This window comes from Coptis chinensis, unplaced genomic scaffold, assembly GCF_015680905.1.
Source record: "Coptis chinensis isolate HL-2020 unplaced genomic scaffold, ASM1568090v1 utg4669_pilon_pilon, whole genome shotgun sequence".
NCBI classification, from domain to species: Eukaryota; Viridiplantae; Streptophyta; class Magnoliopsida; order Ranunculales; family Ranunculaceae; genus Coptis; species Coptis chinensis.
The window spans coordinates 201,953-217,937 of record NW_028238156.1 but is presented as its reverse complement, the minus strand read 5'-3'; the positions used below and the strand labels follow the sequence as shown (position 1 = coordinate 217,937).

The 15,985-nt window shown below is 38.1% G+C and overlaps 4 protein-coding genes across 4 annotated transcripts; 3 read left to right on the top strand and 1 right to left on the bottom strand.

Moving 5' to 3' along the window:
• The first annotated feature begins 566 nt into the window (after nt 1-566).
• Nucleotides 567-3,245, top strand: LOC147473127 (putative pectinesterase/pectinesterase inhibitor 12). Its single transcript, XM_086587804.1, is given in 3 exon segments — nt 567-898; nt 900-1,617; nt 2,318-3,245. Coding segments are annotated over 3 exon segments (1,611 nt in total). The 5' UTR covers nt 567-694; the 3' UTR covers nt 3,007-3,245.
• Nucleotides 3,246-3,440: 195 nt separating this feature from the next.
• Nucleotides 3,441-6,802, top strand: LOC147473126 (putative pectinesterase/pectinesterase inhibitor 45). The gene is made up of 3 exons (XM_086587802.1): nt 3,441-4,432; nt 4,694-4,854; nt 4,980-6,802. Exons 1-3 carry the CDS (start codon nt 3,528-3,530, stop codon nt 5,672-5,674), a joined length of 1,761 nt encoding a protein of 586 aa, XP_086443928.1. The 5' UTR covers nt 3,441-3,527; the 3' UTR covers nt 5,675-6,802.
• On the bottom strand, nt 6,082-8,918 carry LOC147473125 (putative pectinesterase/pectinesterase inhibitor 24). Its single transcript, XM_086587803.1, has 3 exons — nt 8,779-8,918; nt 6,951-8,009; nt 6,082-6,825 (listed from the first exon to the last, which is right to left on the bottom strand). Exons 1-3 carry the CDS (start codon nt 8,798-8,800, stop codon nt 6,149-6,151), a joined length of 1,758 nt encoding a protein of 585 aa, XP_086443929.1. The 5' UTR covers nt 8,801-8,918; the 3' UTR covers nt 6,082-6,148.
• A 1,933-nt stretch (nt 8,919-10,851) lies between these two features.
• LOC147473124 (pectinesterase 3-like) lies at nt 10,852-14,760 on the top strand. Its single transcript, XM_086587801.1, has 2 exons — nt 10,852-12,170; nt 13,963-14,760. Exons 1-2 carry the CDS (start codon nt 11,102-11,104, stop codon nt 14,634-14,636), a joined length of 1,743 nt encoding a protein of 580 aa, XP_086443927.1. The 5' UTR covers nt 10,852-11,101; the 3' UTR covers nt 14,637-14,760.
• Nucleotides 14,761-15,985: the final 1,225 nt, after the last annotated feature.

Sequence of the window (15,985 nt, the reverse complement as noted above, 5' to 3'; positions counted from 1 at the left end):
ATAATAAGTGTGTGTACCACAATATATCAAGCATGTGTATCCTATTTAAATATACACGTGCATAAGTTAATAAATATAAAATGTATTAGTTAATTCATAATATACACGTTGACATTATTATTAACAATCTATGATACACTTGTTTAACGTATAATTATAAAATATACATTTAACAACACACATTCATTATTATGCTATATATATTTAATAAACTTTTACACATAAAAAATATATTTTATATTATGATATATGAGTTTGATTATCTTAAATGTAATATAATATTAAATTTTATATATCGAACATAATAATCGGTTTTGGTTTCGGTTTCGGTTTCGGTTCGGATACCCATGAGTTTTTTACTATTCGGTTTAACGGTTTCGGTTCTTTATCAGTTCGGTTTTAAATGGGTCTAACTTTTTAAGACCCAGAACCGGAACATTTGGTTTCGGTTTTGGGTAATCGTACCCATTGGCACCCCTACCCAAAACGATAATTTTTTCTCTTTTAAAACGGGGTAGCTCAAACTCCAAATCCTACTTAATTTAGTATGAAATTCATAACCTTATCATAAGAAAATGACACCCATAAGTTTGTGTTCCCAAACATACATATTTAATCACTTACATAATTACATGTTGCTTATATCTTCCTTCCCCTTCAATACCCTTAAACTTTAAAGTTTCTCTAAGCTAACATGGTTTCACTTTCCTTTCTAAGAATACTTCTACTGCTTTGTACATTGTTCTTTTCAAGTACATGGGGTCTCAACTCTTCTTCTACTTCAGCTCTAGATACTCAATTGTCTTCCTTCAGATCAGTATGCAAATCAACGCCATACCCAGATGTCTGTTTTGATACTTTGAAGCTTTCAATCTCAATAAATATCAGTCCAACTATTAATTACTTATGTCCTTCAGACCCTACAACTTGCACTATCAGAGGCTGGGAAGCTCTCTGATCTTCTCTACCATGTCGGTAGCTCAGATATAGTTGAAAGACAAAGGGGTACACTCCAAGACTGCAAGGAGCTTCATCAAATCACAATGTCATCACTACAAAAATCCATGTCTAGAATTAGTTCAGGGGACGCTCGTAAATTATCAGATGCCAACGCCTTCCTAAGCGCAGCCCTCACCAACAAGAACACATGCTTAGAAGGTCTTGATTCGGCGACTGGTCCACTTAAAACAACCTTAGTAAATTCCTTCGTTAGCACATACAAATATGTTGGTAATTCTCTTTCAATGCTCTCGAATTCTAAGCCAGTGAAAGGCCATTTAAATCGTCGTCTCATGGGTTTTCCGACATGGATAGCGCTTAAAGGTAGACGAATTTTGCAAAACCTGGATAACGAATATGACCCAAGTGAAGTGCTCACTGTGGCGGCTGATGGGACGGGAAACTTCACAACTATCACTGATGCCATTAGTTTTGCTCCTAATAACAGTTATGATAGGATAATTATCTATGTCAGGGAAGGGATTTATGAAGAAAATGTGGAGATTCCAAGCTACAAGACTAACATTGTTTTGTTGGGGGATGGAAGTGATGTTACCGTGATTACTGGTAACCGCAGTGTGGCTGATGGTTGGACTACTTTCAGGTCAGCAACTGTTGGTAAGTCCAAAATTCCCGGCTTTTGATCTTTTAAGCTAGTTTTTATTGTTTTTCCTTTTTCAAAGGAATAGTAGTGGATATTATTCGGAGTTCAATAGTTCATGAACAGGCATATAAAATGCCGCATTGGACCAAAAATATCAGAGTTCATGAAATCTATTCTATCAAGTGGACACTAGGAAAAATTCAAGTGTATACGACCCAACCCAATTCGATTCTGTCCTTCACGTGTGAGATTTCCCGTGAATAGTCTGGATCTTGTACATTACCCAAATCTGCCTGCTTTGGCCTTTGGTGACTGTCGTCCACATGATGGTTCATTGGTTCTTCCCTTAGGCGCATGTTTAGGCTATTTCATTCCGTGTCCAGGATTGAAGTATGTCATATGATATGGCAATTTTATCAGTTGAGAGAAAGATTGTGTTAATAATGGTTCCTTTCGTAATATTGCTGTTTGTATATTATTGAGGCTTAATTGCAGAAATATACAGCGTATTTAGGTTCTTTCTGACACTTATATCATTGTACTAATAAAACTAGCAATCTATTAGAGTCTGTCAGTTAAGTGGTGATGTGTCTATTTATTTTTTTCAATTTTTTTTTTTTTTGTATTTTTGACCTATTATTAGTTCATGATACTTCAGCAACTACTGCCATTGACAATTTTTCTTATAGTTTCTATTGTTTTCTGTAAAACCAGCTGTGTCTGGAGACGGTTTCCTAGCACGTGATATAACTTTTGAAAACACGGCAGGACCAGAAAAGCACCAAGCTGTTGCTTTACGCATCAACGCAGACTTATCTGCGATCTATCACTGTGTTGTAAATGGTTACCAGGATACATTATACGCTCACTCATTTCGACAATTTTATCGAGAATGTGATATATCTGGGACAATAGATTACATATTTGGAAATGGAGTTGTTGTGTTCCAGGGTTGTAACATTATATCAAGATTGCCTTTGCCAGGACAATTCAATGCAATCACTGCACAATCTAGGGATTTTGCAGAGGAGGACACTGGGTTCTCGATACAGAACTGTTCAATTTTGGCCTCAGATGAATTGTATGCCAATAAGATGAGCGTCAAGAGTTACTTGGGTAGACCGTGGAGAGAATTCTCTAGGACAGTCTATCTTAAATCCTACATTGACGACTTAATAGACCCTGCCGGATGGAGGGAGTGGTCAGGTGATGTAGGACTAGATACATTGTATTATGGGGAGTACGAAAACAGTGGGCCTGGTTCCGGGACAGAAAATCGAGTCACTTGGCCTGGGTATCACATTATGGACTATGACGATGCATCGAACTTCACTGTTTCCCAATTCATAGCTGGCGACCAATGGCTCGATTCGACATCATTTCCTTATGATGATACGGTTTGACCGATAATGCAGTATGTGTCCAAATTATTTCTCACCATAATGTGACTTTGTTTTAAAGTTTGTAATATCATGTACAATTTCGGATTAAATGTTGCTTAGGTGAGTGAGACGATGGTTTCATTTCAACCTTGAGTCCTAATTTCGGATCCCAATCTGCATTTTAAACAAGATCAAATTGGGTTTAGCAGGCAGGTAAATCGTTGTAATTATACCTTTTGTTATGAAATTTATAATTGATACTTCTACAGCCTCACCAAATTTTGGCATTGCTGCAAGAGATGGGTGCACGTAACGTACTGTATATTTAATCATGCTAAAAAAAGGTAAAATGTGGCGCCAAAAGTGGTGCAATGGTTAGAATCTCCATCACTCATTTCCATTAACGTTTAACTAACTTTCATAAATGAAGAGGTCAGAATTTGAAGGAAAAGAAAGGAGGAAAAGTAGGTTGATACTGTTCTTTTCTCTGCCTTGGAATATTTTCTAAGGCAGACTCTCTGCCTCAGTAATTCATAGACAAAATGTTCCAAGATTTCAACCATTTATCGGAACGCCGAAAGGCCGAGAGAGCACAAAAACGGAGAAAGAAAATTGCTATAATTGCTGGAGTCATTGTTGTCGTGATAGTTGGAGCCATAATTGCGGTTGTTTATGGATCTCATCAGGATGGAAAAACTAGGAGCCACGAAATCCCATCAACAAATCAAGTCTCGCGTTTACAAAAGGGAATTAAGATGATATGTACCCCTACGGATTACAAGAAAACATGTGAATCAAGTTTGACAAAGGTAATGAGCTCTAACAGCTCAGGTAACCCCAAGGAACTTATGAAGGCTGCTGTCCTCGTTATCGTTAATGAGTTAGACAAGGCCTTCAATAACTCAATTAAAGGTAAAATTGATGATCCAAAGGTTATAGGGGCAATACAGGATTGTCAGATACTCCTTCACGATGCCAAGGAAGAACTAGGAGAAACCATTGCTCAAATTGGTGACAATCTTGATAAGCTGTCCTCAAGAGGCCATGACATGAGTAATTGGTTAAGCGCTGTAATGTCCTACCAACAAACTTGTATTGATGGCTTCCCAGAAGGGAAACTGAAAGCTGCTATACAAAAAGGAATGAAAACTGCAAAGGAGTTGACAAGCAATGCTCTTGCCATAGTCTCTGAGGTGTCATCTACTCTTTCGGTGCTGCAGATATCAATACCAGGACTCACCCACCGACGCCTTCTAGAAAATGTATCAAATGAGCTTTCTCTAGATACCGATGGACTTCCAGGTTGGATGACACATGAAGACCGGAGAATGTTAAAACACGAACCTATCAATTTGAAGCCTAATGTTATAGTGGCAAAAGATGGGAGTGGAAAATTTAAGACTATTTCTGATGCCTTGGCTGCCATGCCCAAGAGTTACAAAGGGAGGTACGTGCTTCTTTAACTACATTAATGTAAAATAAAAACAGCATGAAATCAATGTCATGATATTTTCATGCTATTTGAACCGCATTTGATACATAGACATTTTGATAAGCCACCTGCAACGCTGCAATAATAAAAAAAACCTACATCGTAACCAGAATTTAGATCCATAGAGTGCAAATTTATTGTTTTTTCACTACTTTGAACAATGTGTTTTCTTTTTTGTTTCACTTATTCTTGGAATTTCTTTCTTTTGAGACACAGGTATATCATATATGTGAAGGAAGGAATTTACGATGAAACTGTAATTGTAACAAAAAAGATGGTGGATGTCACAATGTACGGAGATGGATCGATGAAGACAATTGTCACAGGCAGAAAAAATTTTGTGGATGGTGTCAGGACTTTCCAGACAGCTACTTTTGGTATAGTTGAAAATAATTCATTTATGTTGTACTCCCATTTGTTTTTGGAATTCTGTTTTTGTTTAGTAAAAACATCTTTGATGGTTGAGATAATGGACGTTGATTGCATTCCTCTTCACGTACAGCTGCTCTAGGAGATGGTTTCGTTGCTAAATCTATGGGATTCAGAAACACTGCTGGTCCAGAAAAACATCAGGCCGTGGCCCTTCGGGTCCAGTCCGACCGTTCCATATTCCATAATTGTCGAGTGGAAGGGTACCAAGACACATTATATGTGCAAACTCACCGACAGTTCTATCGTAGTTGTGTCATTTCTGGTACAGTGGACTTCATTTTTGGTGACGCAGCTGCAGTCATTCAAAACAGCTTGATTGTTGTTAGGAAGCCCTTGGACAGCCAACAAAACATTGTTACAGCCCAAGGAAGGATTGACAAGCGTCAGACAACAGGGATAGTTGTACACAATTGTCGCATTTTTGCAGACGAGAGACTTGAACCGGTCAAGTCCAAGATAAGAAGTTACCTTGGGCGACCCTGGAAAGAATATTCTAGGACTATTATTATGGAATCTGACATTGGGGATCTAATTCATGCTCAGGGATGGTTGCCTTGGGAAGGCGATTTCGCTTTAAAGACATTGTCCTATGCTGAGTACAAGAACACGGGGCCTGGTGCAAAACTAAATGGGAGAGTAAAGTGGCTTGGGTATAAGGTCATTAGCAAAAATGAAGCCATAAAATATACAGTAGGACCTTTTCTGCAAGCAGACTGGGTAAAGGCCTCTGGTGTTCCTGTACGCCTAGGTCTGTTCCATCCGTAAAGGCTTTGACATGGATGAGATTGAACCCTGAAGGAAAAACAATAAATGGGCATCACTGCTTCATTTTGATTGGAAATGAAACTGAGTAACGTGTCTGAATTTGTGTAGGTCAAAGGCTCATCCGAGTATCAACGTTATATGTTCTTCTATATTTGATCAAGTAAAACTTAAGAAGTTACTTTTGTCCTTAGATATACAAACTCGCACTGATTCCTCTTTTTGTAGAATAACAAATATTCTGGAAAGTTCATTATCATTTAAATTCTCTTGGTTTTCAACCAATCAAAACATCCTTCCTGTGGAAACTAACTTCATTATAAAGTTCGCTTAAGTCCCAAATTTTGTTCTTCAAATTGAAAAGAATTTGTATTCGTATGATCATGTGAATTCCAGTATATATAGGTCAGTGAAGAAAGGATAAACAGATCAATTACCAAAGACTTGAAAATGAAACAACTTTATTTGGAGCACGTACTAGAGACCAGATTTGTAACTAAAACCTGCTCCAGGGATCCACGTATCTCCACTGATGAATGACTTCACTGTCAGTTTATTAGCTTCTTTAACGCTAATATTCTTCAATCCCTTCCATTTGACACGATTCTTGGTCGAAGAACCTGGACCAGAGTTCTGGAACTCAGAATAATAAATGGTGTCGGGGGCAGAGGTACCAGTCCATGGTAACCATCCAGCTGGAGCAATCAAAGTTCCCATCATGGAATGCATAAAAATAGTTGTTGAGTAGGCCTTCCATGGCCTTCCAAGGTATGTCGCGACTGATGTCAAGTTTCCTGAAGCCCTAACGGTGCAGTTCTGGATTACAATTCCAGTATTCTGATTTGGATCATATTTTCCTTGTGCAGTTATAGTGTTCTGTTGACCATGCATGGGGACCTTAGCAAATATGTTGCAGTTTTGGAGGACCACTGCTGCATTTCCAAATATAAAGTCCACTGTTCCGTAAATGTCACATTCACGATAAAATTGACGAAGGGCATGTGTGTAGAGCGTGTCCTGGTATCCATCAATACGGCATCGATAGAAAATTGATTCATCGGAAGACGACATAAGAGCTACTGCTTGGTGCTTACTTGGACCTGCAACATTACGAATTCCTATATCGCGACCAATAAAACCCCTTCCAAACACGGCTGCAAAAATAGTTTTCAGACAATTTAAAATTCTGAGAATCTGAAAACAGGACAAGTAAAGTTTTTATTACATGTAGAGAATGAAACGACTAAGTTAAGTAGCCAAGGCTAAGTTAGAAAATTACCTAATGTGGCAGTGGCAAACGTAGGAGTTCCATCAACGACATTGAGTCCACCCGATATGACTGTGGCACTCATACCATCACCATAGATCATAACATTCAATTTGGCTTTCTCCACCCGAACATTTTCCCTGTACACCCCCTTCTTCACATAGATGACAAACCTCTTCTTGCTCTTATCAGGAACTGCATTAAGGGCCGCATTTATAGTCATGTAACTCCCAGAGCCATCTTGGGCTACTATTGCATCTGCCTTGGTCTTAGAACTTTGAAGTAGCTTTCGATCTTTTGATGTCAACCATGTAGGCAATTCACTGGTTGAGTGAGTACTCAACAACCGTCTTAGCTTGATAGAATTTGCAGCATTAAAAATCCCAGTGATGATTGCAAGGCTGTTACTAGTTAACTCAGTTGAATTTTTAAGGTACTCAAAAACAGAAGCCTTTACGTTGTCTGTTGCACCTTCCAGTCCTTCTAGGCATGTCTGTTGGTATGTCCCAGCTGCACTTATCCATGTTTTGATATCATCGACCACTTCTAGCGATGTGAGCTGATCCGAGGACAATGTCATATTTAGATAGTCAGTTGCCAGGTCAATAAGATCATAACAGTTTTTTAGTGCTTGAATAGAAATGCTATCAGAAACCCCCTCAAGTACATTTTCGGAAAAGTGTTGGGAAGCTCTTGATAACTCTTGCAATGCAACTTGAATCGATAATTTAGACAGCTTTCCAGGGTCTGGCCACGATGAAATGCCAGATTGTGAGAGGCTAGTGTAGCATGAGTCAGGGTACAATGTGACCTTACATATAGCTTTGATGGAACTCAAAATGGATTTAGTACCACTATCATCGTTGCTCAAATTTGATTTTCCATCAGATTTTAGCCGAGTCACAGTTGTAACCAGCACGGCAACTATAATTGCTAATAGAACAATCAACCCCAAGCTTATGATGATGATTCTGTTTCTTGTTTTCCTCTGAGCTTCGAGTTCTTCTTGCTCAATTTCGTCGACTTTTCCATAAGCTTTGGAGGAAGACATCATGCTGTTTGTGTACATATCTGTGACAACTTTGAGCTAATGCTGTGAACTCCCAGTGCACTATTTGCATGTATACATATATAACCAAATGTAGAAACATTTTGGTGGCATTACGTGCAAAGCAGTTGGTTGATTGAAAAATAAAGAAAGGGGAGGGGGCGTAAAAAGGCGTGGGAGGACGTTGTGTAATCAAAAATTCAAAACTAAATAAAAATCCTATAAAAGTGCCACCCATGTCGTAGCACCATCTGCGTAAAAATGCGTTGAATTTGGGTGTGGTCAAAGGGCCGGGTGTATTAGCTAATACAACTTGTATGGGTTTTTATACAAATCAAAACATGTGAGATGTGCTGAAAGTTACGATGGATGGGTTTTGTTACTCGCTAGACCAAAAATCTAGTATCAGTTTGCAGAATCTAAATGATAAAAAAAATCGGGTTTCCTTCCTGCGCGAACTAGACCACTCTCTCATTATTAGATATATAGTAACTAGATACTAGTCAGACAACTCGATAAAAGAGATTTTGACGTGCAGTCGATTACTCGATTTAGATATTCCAGAATCCGCTACATTAATTAATAAGCTGATAATGTACAATCAAACCCACCAAAATTATAACGTAATATAATTACAACTACGATGTCAACCAATGTGTATGCAACCGCTACCAAAAAGAACTTACGTGTAAGTGTGTAAAAAAATTAAACTACTTCAAACACGAAATTTTTTGTAGTGATAAAGATTTATAAACTGAACCTTGGTAATAAGAGAAAAAGTACCAGTCTCACCAAGTAGAAACTCGGGTTGCATGCAGGTCTGGAGAAAATTCTTAATTTTACCAATGCTTGAAAAAGTTTTTCTTCTTCTTACGTTTCAGAATCTGTATGAAAATTTTTACTTGATTTAAATAAATATATTTTGGTAACTAGCTAGCTAATTATTGCATTGATTCCGAATATATTAGAGTTACTTTATATAGACTAAATAATTCTAGTAAGATATACAATTTGAGTGGTTCTAGTTCGGCTCATACCAGCAGTAAGCCAGTAAACAGATTGTTTGTGAAAAGACACTACAGAAATAATTAAGTACATCCCTATGGAGATACAAATAATGGAAGTGTGATGGGCATAAAGAAAGCTAGGAGTCAATTCCAGTATTAGTTGCATAGATACAAATGGAAGTGTGATGGGCATAAAGAAAGCAAGGAGTCAATTCCAGTATTAGTTGTATTCTGTCTGTTTCAATTTAGTGTTATGGTAGCCTTGGAATTTAGATTAGAAATGTCAAGGAGCAATCTCCGGCTACGCGGAACTAAGCTGTCACGCAGAAGTTTCTCAATCGAATCTGTTGGGAACATAGAATCGGTCTTCCCTTGTGGGATTAATTGGAGACCATAACTCCTTAAGAACACATAGTTTACAACTTCAAAATGGGCCGGATTTGAACCAAAACCTAATTCAAGCCAACTCAATCATGGTTTGCACTGCAAAAAAATTCGTATCAGCACGCATGTTTTCTGCCCTGAGCTTAGAAAGCAATATGAATTGTTGTATCTTATTAACCCCAGTAAAAAAAAGAGTCTGGCAATTTTTGTCACAAGAATCTAAAAATAGGTATGGACCAGCTCTTTGAAACACACATCGTACGAGGCCTTTGTTTTAAGGAACCCAAAGTTGCTTGTATTCATTCCTCATTGAGTTCTACTATATTATGAATTTTGCGCGTAATTCCAAATCAGGTCGACTAAGTCCCAAACCATTATGAACTCCCAAAGGAGAAAACAGTGTGAATTTGATGGTTAATATTTGGCAAGGCCAGTTCTACTCTTGTACAAGTTGACTTACCTGATTGTGAAACCAAGAAGTGGACAGATGTTGATTTACCAATCCGCCAAATCAGCACTCACTCTGTCTTTGCTGTCCTTACGTGGATCGTCGGCTTGCGGCAATTGGCCTGGCTTAAAGTTACAATATAGATTAAATCTCAGTATAGTAATCAACTATACTTTCATGCATATGCATAGCTCTACTCATAGTTCCGGATTTTGAAATTTTTGGAAGTCTGACAAATTTAAAAACCGAAATTAATTATATTTTGACTCATATCAAATTTTAATTTCGATCAAATTTCAAAATGACTAATATTTCAACTTTATGTTGTATTTTCCGGTTTTCTAAAACCCCAAAATATCCAACGGAATTCTAATATTCCGTTCGGAATCTTAAACACTAGCTCTACTACACTCCTACAACGCCGGGTTTAACAAAGTGACTAAATCACCATCAAGTTGTAAGTACCTATTCTAGTGGCATTCCAAGAAATTGCTTGGCGAGAGCCCTTTGAGCAAAAATTGCGGCATACTATATTGCTGCATATTATAATACCTATTCTAGTGCAAAAATTGCTGCATATTATAGAGACTGCTAGCTATTCTCAACATATATGATATCAACAAATGCACTTCATCATTACCCATTTGCCTTGACCTGAATAACGATCCAATCAGAGTTTATCTTGACTTTTTTTTATGAATATATATTGTTGAACGTCATCAAAAATATATGAATGACAGAGCTCTACCAACTACCAAGAGCAGTCAAGTTAGTTACTTGCATATATTTTGTGTGCGCAACAATAGATGCTGGTTTGACGGAATTTTTGAATCAATCTTTCTAATCAACCTTCGGAAGGCCTCAAATCCCTCAATATTGGGAATTCCGCGTGGATCAAAGTCCTGATCAGTCTATAGTTGGTTAGTATACCTAGTCCAATGTCAATCACAAAATAGTACAAAACACTGAAGTGTTTACCGCCACATAAGGCTAATATAGTAATTCTCAGCTTGCCAAACTGATTAGCAGGCTAAGTTACGTTAACGATACACACGGAAACAGCATTTAGTTCACTTTGCACTTTTGCAGACCCAGTCTCGACTCTCGACTCTGCACTTGGATGATTACATCTGCACATTGAAGCATCCTAGCAAGTCAGCCTCGTTGACGTTTTCTCTATAAATCTCAACACTACTAATCACAACTCCACCTACGACCTAGCTTCCACTAAATCACCCCCAACAGACCAACAACATTCAATCACTGATCAGTCCATATGGATACTGTGAAGTCCTTTAAGGGCTACGGCAAGGTAGACGAGGTCGAAGAACGTACATTTCGACAAAAGACGCGACGCAGGATCCTACTCATTGGCGTCTCAGCCATCGTCTTGGTAATAGTAGTCATTGGTGCGGTTATCGGTACCGTAGTACACAATAACAACAACAAATCGGATTCCAAGAATCCAACCACTTCAACAGCTCAAACAATCAAAGGTGTTTGCAGTGTGACTCAATACCCCGAGTCATGTATCTCCAGTCTTTCTTCAGTTCAAGATTCAAATAAAATAACCGACCCCAAACAGCTCTTCAAACTCTCCATGCAGATTGCCATTAACGAGATTTCCAGAATCTCTTCTTTACCCGATCAGTTCATTTCCAACCTCAATGACACGCTCGCCGAAGATGCATTGCGCAATTGTAAAGAATTGTTCGATGATTCAATTGATCAACTCAATACTTCAATTTCGTCAATGACAGTGGGGGGAGGAGAAAGTTTGTCGTCCCAGCAGGCACAAATCGACGACATCAAGACTTGGATTAGTACTGCAATTACCGATCAAGAGACGTGTTTGGACGGCTTAAATGAAACTACTAAATCTGACGTTTTCAATGAAATGAAAATGGCAATGAAGAATTCTACGGAGTTCACCAGTAACAGCTTGGCTATTGTCACTAAGGTCATGTCCGTTATTGATCATTTGAACATTCCGGTTCATCGAAAGTTACTTGGTTATATTGATCATCATGGTTCTGATTTTCCAAGCTGGCTGCACCCAATGGACCGTAGACTGCTTCAGGTGGCTAATCCGAAAGCAGACATAACGGTCGCGAAAGATGGTAGTGGAAATTTTAGAACAATCACCGCTGCGATTAAAGCTGTGGGAAAGAAGAATAAGGCCAGAACTGTGATCTACGTTAAACAAGGGGAGTACGTAGAGAATGTGGTTTTAGACAAGACGTGTTGGAACATTATGATGTATGGTGATGGCAAGGCTAAGACCGTTGTGTCCGGCAGCTCAAACGTTGTCGATGGAACCCCGACGTTCTCCACAGCACCTTTCAGTAAGTTATTTCTCTTGTCGCATTTATTTATTGTTGTCTATAATTGGCCTGCGTTAGCATGTACATGTTTGTCTTCTTCTTTTTGGTGTGAATGTGTGATAAATCATCACTGTTGGTCAGATGACTTTGTCAAGGTGTGACCATCTGACATTAGATATCGATTTGATCGGAATGCCCAAAATTTCGTCAAAATTTTCAGAGTCCGGTATTTGGTTACAGAAAATTATAAAGTGAGGTCTGAGATATCGTTATCATGCTTTGCTATTTTGGCTCTCGCGTACTTCACTAAACTCTTGAATTTTGGCAACCAATTTTGTTCTAGTTTACAACCAGTTGCTGAATAAGATATAAACACGTCTTGGTCTGCTTCTGAGTTCTGACTTAAAATAAAATCTAATTAAAGCACAGAAAATTCCAATTAGGTAACAAGAAAATGAAAAGTTATTTAGTCCTACACTCTGACTCATCAATTACTCTTTTAAAAATGAAAAAATAAAAAGAAATGAGACGTACTGTTCGTTTGCTCTGTCTTGCCTAAGTCTATTTATTGTTTTGGTTGGGTTTATATCTAAAACCGGGTTCCAGACATTACTAGGTTTGCAATTTGGTAGTTGGAGTCAGAGTCACTGACCTTCCGCTCATCTCATATTCACTCTAGAAGTCTAGAATCAATCATCTTCCGATCTAAAACATTGGTGATCTGATCACCACTACAAGCAGTTTGACAGATATATATACCTGTTGCATTTAAAGTTTTAAACCTTGAGTGATTGAGTCAATGGTGCAAGTTTGCATTTATCCAACAAGTAGCATAAATTTGATTTTCCCTTTGATTTATTGGTGTGTCTTTCTTGTTGTTGTGGTCCAAGTGTCCAACCCGCCGGCAAATAAAAATGGGAATTTATTACTTAATCATAAACTAGGGAATTGGAATACTATTCCCAAGGTTGTTCTATGGTTTCAAACCTATATGTGACTATGTGAGAAGCAAAAGCAAAAACAAATTATCAACACGGCTGCTTTTTTAAAGAGAAGATAAGATATCCAAGAACTGAAGAACGTGGTACCGATTATTGGGTCCCAAAAATAATTCAGTGTCCTGAGGGATTCATAATTATGATCCACCAATTACGGAATCACTTACTAGAAATAACAAGAAATTGATCCCAAACCCTATTTTGGAGTGAATTACAACAGCGTTTTTTTTTTAATTCAAAACTAATTTTCGAGTAAAAATAACTCATAAACGTAAATAGTCTGAATTTGACGATTTTATATTTTTTATCGTTTTGTTATGAACCATAAGTATTAATACCTTATGTTGATATATGAACAATGATTATTCATATCCAAATAGATTAATGTACCTCATACAATATATTAATGTATGAACAATGATTGTTCATAGTTCATATTGAGATATAAACAATGATTGTTATATTCCAATAAGTGTTCTTACTGATCATATATTATGTTTAGGTATGAATAGTGATTATTCATACGAATAATGATTGTTCGATTGTTCATACGAACAGTGATTGTTCATAGATTATGTTGAGATATGAACCGTGGTTGTTCATATCTCAAATAGATATGAACAATCATTGTTCATACTATATATATCAGGTCGTTTCGGTTGGGCCGGGCCATTTATTATTTTACGCTGGGATATACTTATTTTTCATCTATCGAAGCCATTTTTACGCTGTGATTTGACAGTTAAATTACTCGGAGAACATAGACTCAGTGATCAACTGCTACCAGAATCTAATCATTTTATCTTACTGCACAGTTGTTGTTGGGAAAGGATTTATTGCAAAAGACATGGGATTCGTTAACACAGCTGGGGCCCAAAAACATCAAGCGGTTGCCCTCCGTTCTGGATCCGACCAATCGGTATTTTATCAGTGTTCCTTTGGTGCCTATCAAGATACATTGTATGCCCATTCTAACCGGCAATTCTATCGTGAATGCGATATCACGGGTACAGTTGATTTTATTTTTGGAAATGCGGCTGTGATCTTCCAGAATTGTAACATCCAGCCTAGGCAACCGTTGCCTAATCAGTTCAACACGCTTACCGCACAAGGAAAGACTGATCCCAATCAGAACACTGGGATTTCCATTCAAGGGTGTACCATCGCGGCATTGGGTAATGTAACAGTAAATACTTATCTTGGTAGGCCATGGAAGAACTTCTCGACGACGATCATCATGAAGTCAGTAATAGGATCTGTAGTCAGCCCACCTGGATGGACCCCATGGGTGACCAACATAAAGCCAGCAAGTACCATATTTTATGCCGAGTATCAAAATACTGGCCCTGGATCAAGTGTTGCTCAACGAGTGACATGGGCTAAGCCTACAGCCACAGCAGATGAAGCAGCTAAATTTACAGTGGAACCTTTTATTCAAGGAAGTCAGTGGTTGCCTCAAGCTGGTGTCACATTTACTTCAGCCTTGTGATTGGTTAAACCATAAATTTATTTGGGTTACTTGTATTGTATTTGCTATTGAAGAACCGTTTAGTTACCCACCAAATTCTGTATTATTTTACACGTCAAATAGTGAAATTCATTTCATTACTAAATTTCAAAACTTTTGGTGTTGTTCATTTGATTGGTTGTGAAATAAATAAGTTGTTGTATATCGAAACTTAGACATGGATCGGAGTTGGATTATCACTTTATCCGCGAGCAACTCATTACAATGACTCACAAAGCTCAGTTTGTTCCCTTTGTTGATCAGCTTATCGATATTTTCACTGATGGGTTACGACTATATGAGTCTCATTTTTCAATTATATTGTTGCGCTCCAACCTCATCTCTTTTGCATGGGCGGAGTATTAAGGACTAGCAGGGCCGGGCCCTGGGCCTATGCTGTCTAAGCTCTTGCATAGGGCCAAACCGAAACTAAAGCCCCATTAAACTATACAAAGTCCACTATGATATTAAAACCCCAAACAATAACCCAGAAAAAGTAAACAAATAGGCCTATGTTGCAGACCTTGCATTGGGCCTTTCGAAACTTAGGGCCGGCCCTGAGGACTAGAATATGCCCCATGCACTCATCAACGCCTTAGGCGCACTTTGGCCATGCCTAGTCATGGACTCATGGTTTGTAAGACTTAGGCTGGGTGCAATGGCTTCACATTCCCTCAAAATTGGTGGGAGTTGCGGTGGTTTCTCTCTCTATCCGCATTTAACTCTCTATATATAGAGAGTATTATCGAGGAATGGAGAGTGCATTCCACATGAGTTGAAATGGCATGGTTTGTAAAAACCCAAATGGCGCCACTTGAAATAGCGTGGAATGCAAAAACAATTTTATATGATGTCATTTGAAGTGGAGTGGTTTGCAAAGTGTCCCCACCAAACCGATTTAGAAATACAATTTCATATGACGCTGATCAAAGTGGCGTTGAAAAACACGTGAGCTTCAAACCGCACCAGTTCAAGTGGTGTAGGATTGTTCAGACCATTGACTCATCGAAACCTCCTCTCTATCCGTATAACACTATTTTTTGAAGGGATAGAGATGCAGAATACAAAGCCATTGGACTTAGCCTTATAAAACAAACCTAACTCTACTCAACAAAGAAATTTTATTAGACTGTATAATTATGATGTTGGGAATAACTGACGTATTGGTCTTATGTAATAAAAAGCGATTTAAACATTTGATCTTATGTATAAAAACGCACATCATTCGAAGAACCAATGAATTTATTTGTTGCAAAAATGAATAAAAACAAGTTGGACTTTGAAGTGTTAGCTTCCAAAATTATTGGTTTAAAAAACTTGATCGAGGAACC

Bases quoted from the DNA above. Each gene is read 5' to 3' on its own strand.
- LOC147473126 (XM_086587802.1), top strand. From the start codon at position 3,528: ATGTTCCAAGATTTCAACCATTTATCGGAACGCCGAAAGGCCGAGAGA. The intron at 4,433-4,693 runs GTACGTGCTTCT...TTTGAGACACAG, and splicing joins CCCAAGAGTTACAAAGGGAG to GTATATCATATATGTGAAGG. The intron at 4,855-4,979 runs GTATAGTTGAAA...CTTCACGTACAG, and splicing joins TTTCCAGACAGCTACTTTTG to CTGCTCTAGGAGATGGTTTC.
- LOC147473124 (XM_086587801.1), top strand. From the start codon at position 11,102: ATGGATACTGTGAAGTCCTTTAAGGGCTACGGCAAGGTAGACGAGGTC. The intron at 12,171-13,962 runs GTAAGTTATTTC...CTTACTGCACAG, and splicing joins GTTCTCCACAGCACCTTTCA to TTGTTGTTGGGAAAGGATTT.
- LOC147473125 (XM_086587803.1), bottom strand. From the start codon at position 8,800: ATGCAACCCGAGTTTCTACTTG. The intron at 8,010-8,778 runs GTGAGACTGGTA...AAGTTGTCACAG, and splicing joins GCAACCCGAGTTTCTACTTG to ATATGTACACAAACAGCATG. The intron at 6,826-6,950 runs GTAATTTTCTAA...CTATTTTTGCAG, and splicing joins GTTTGCCACTGCCACATTAG to CCGTGTTTGGAAGGGGTTTT.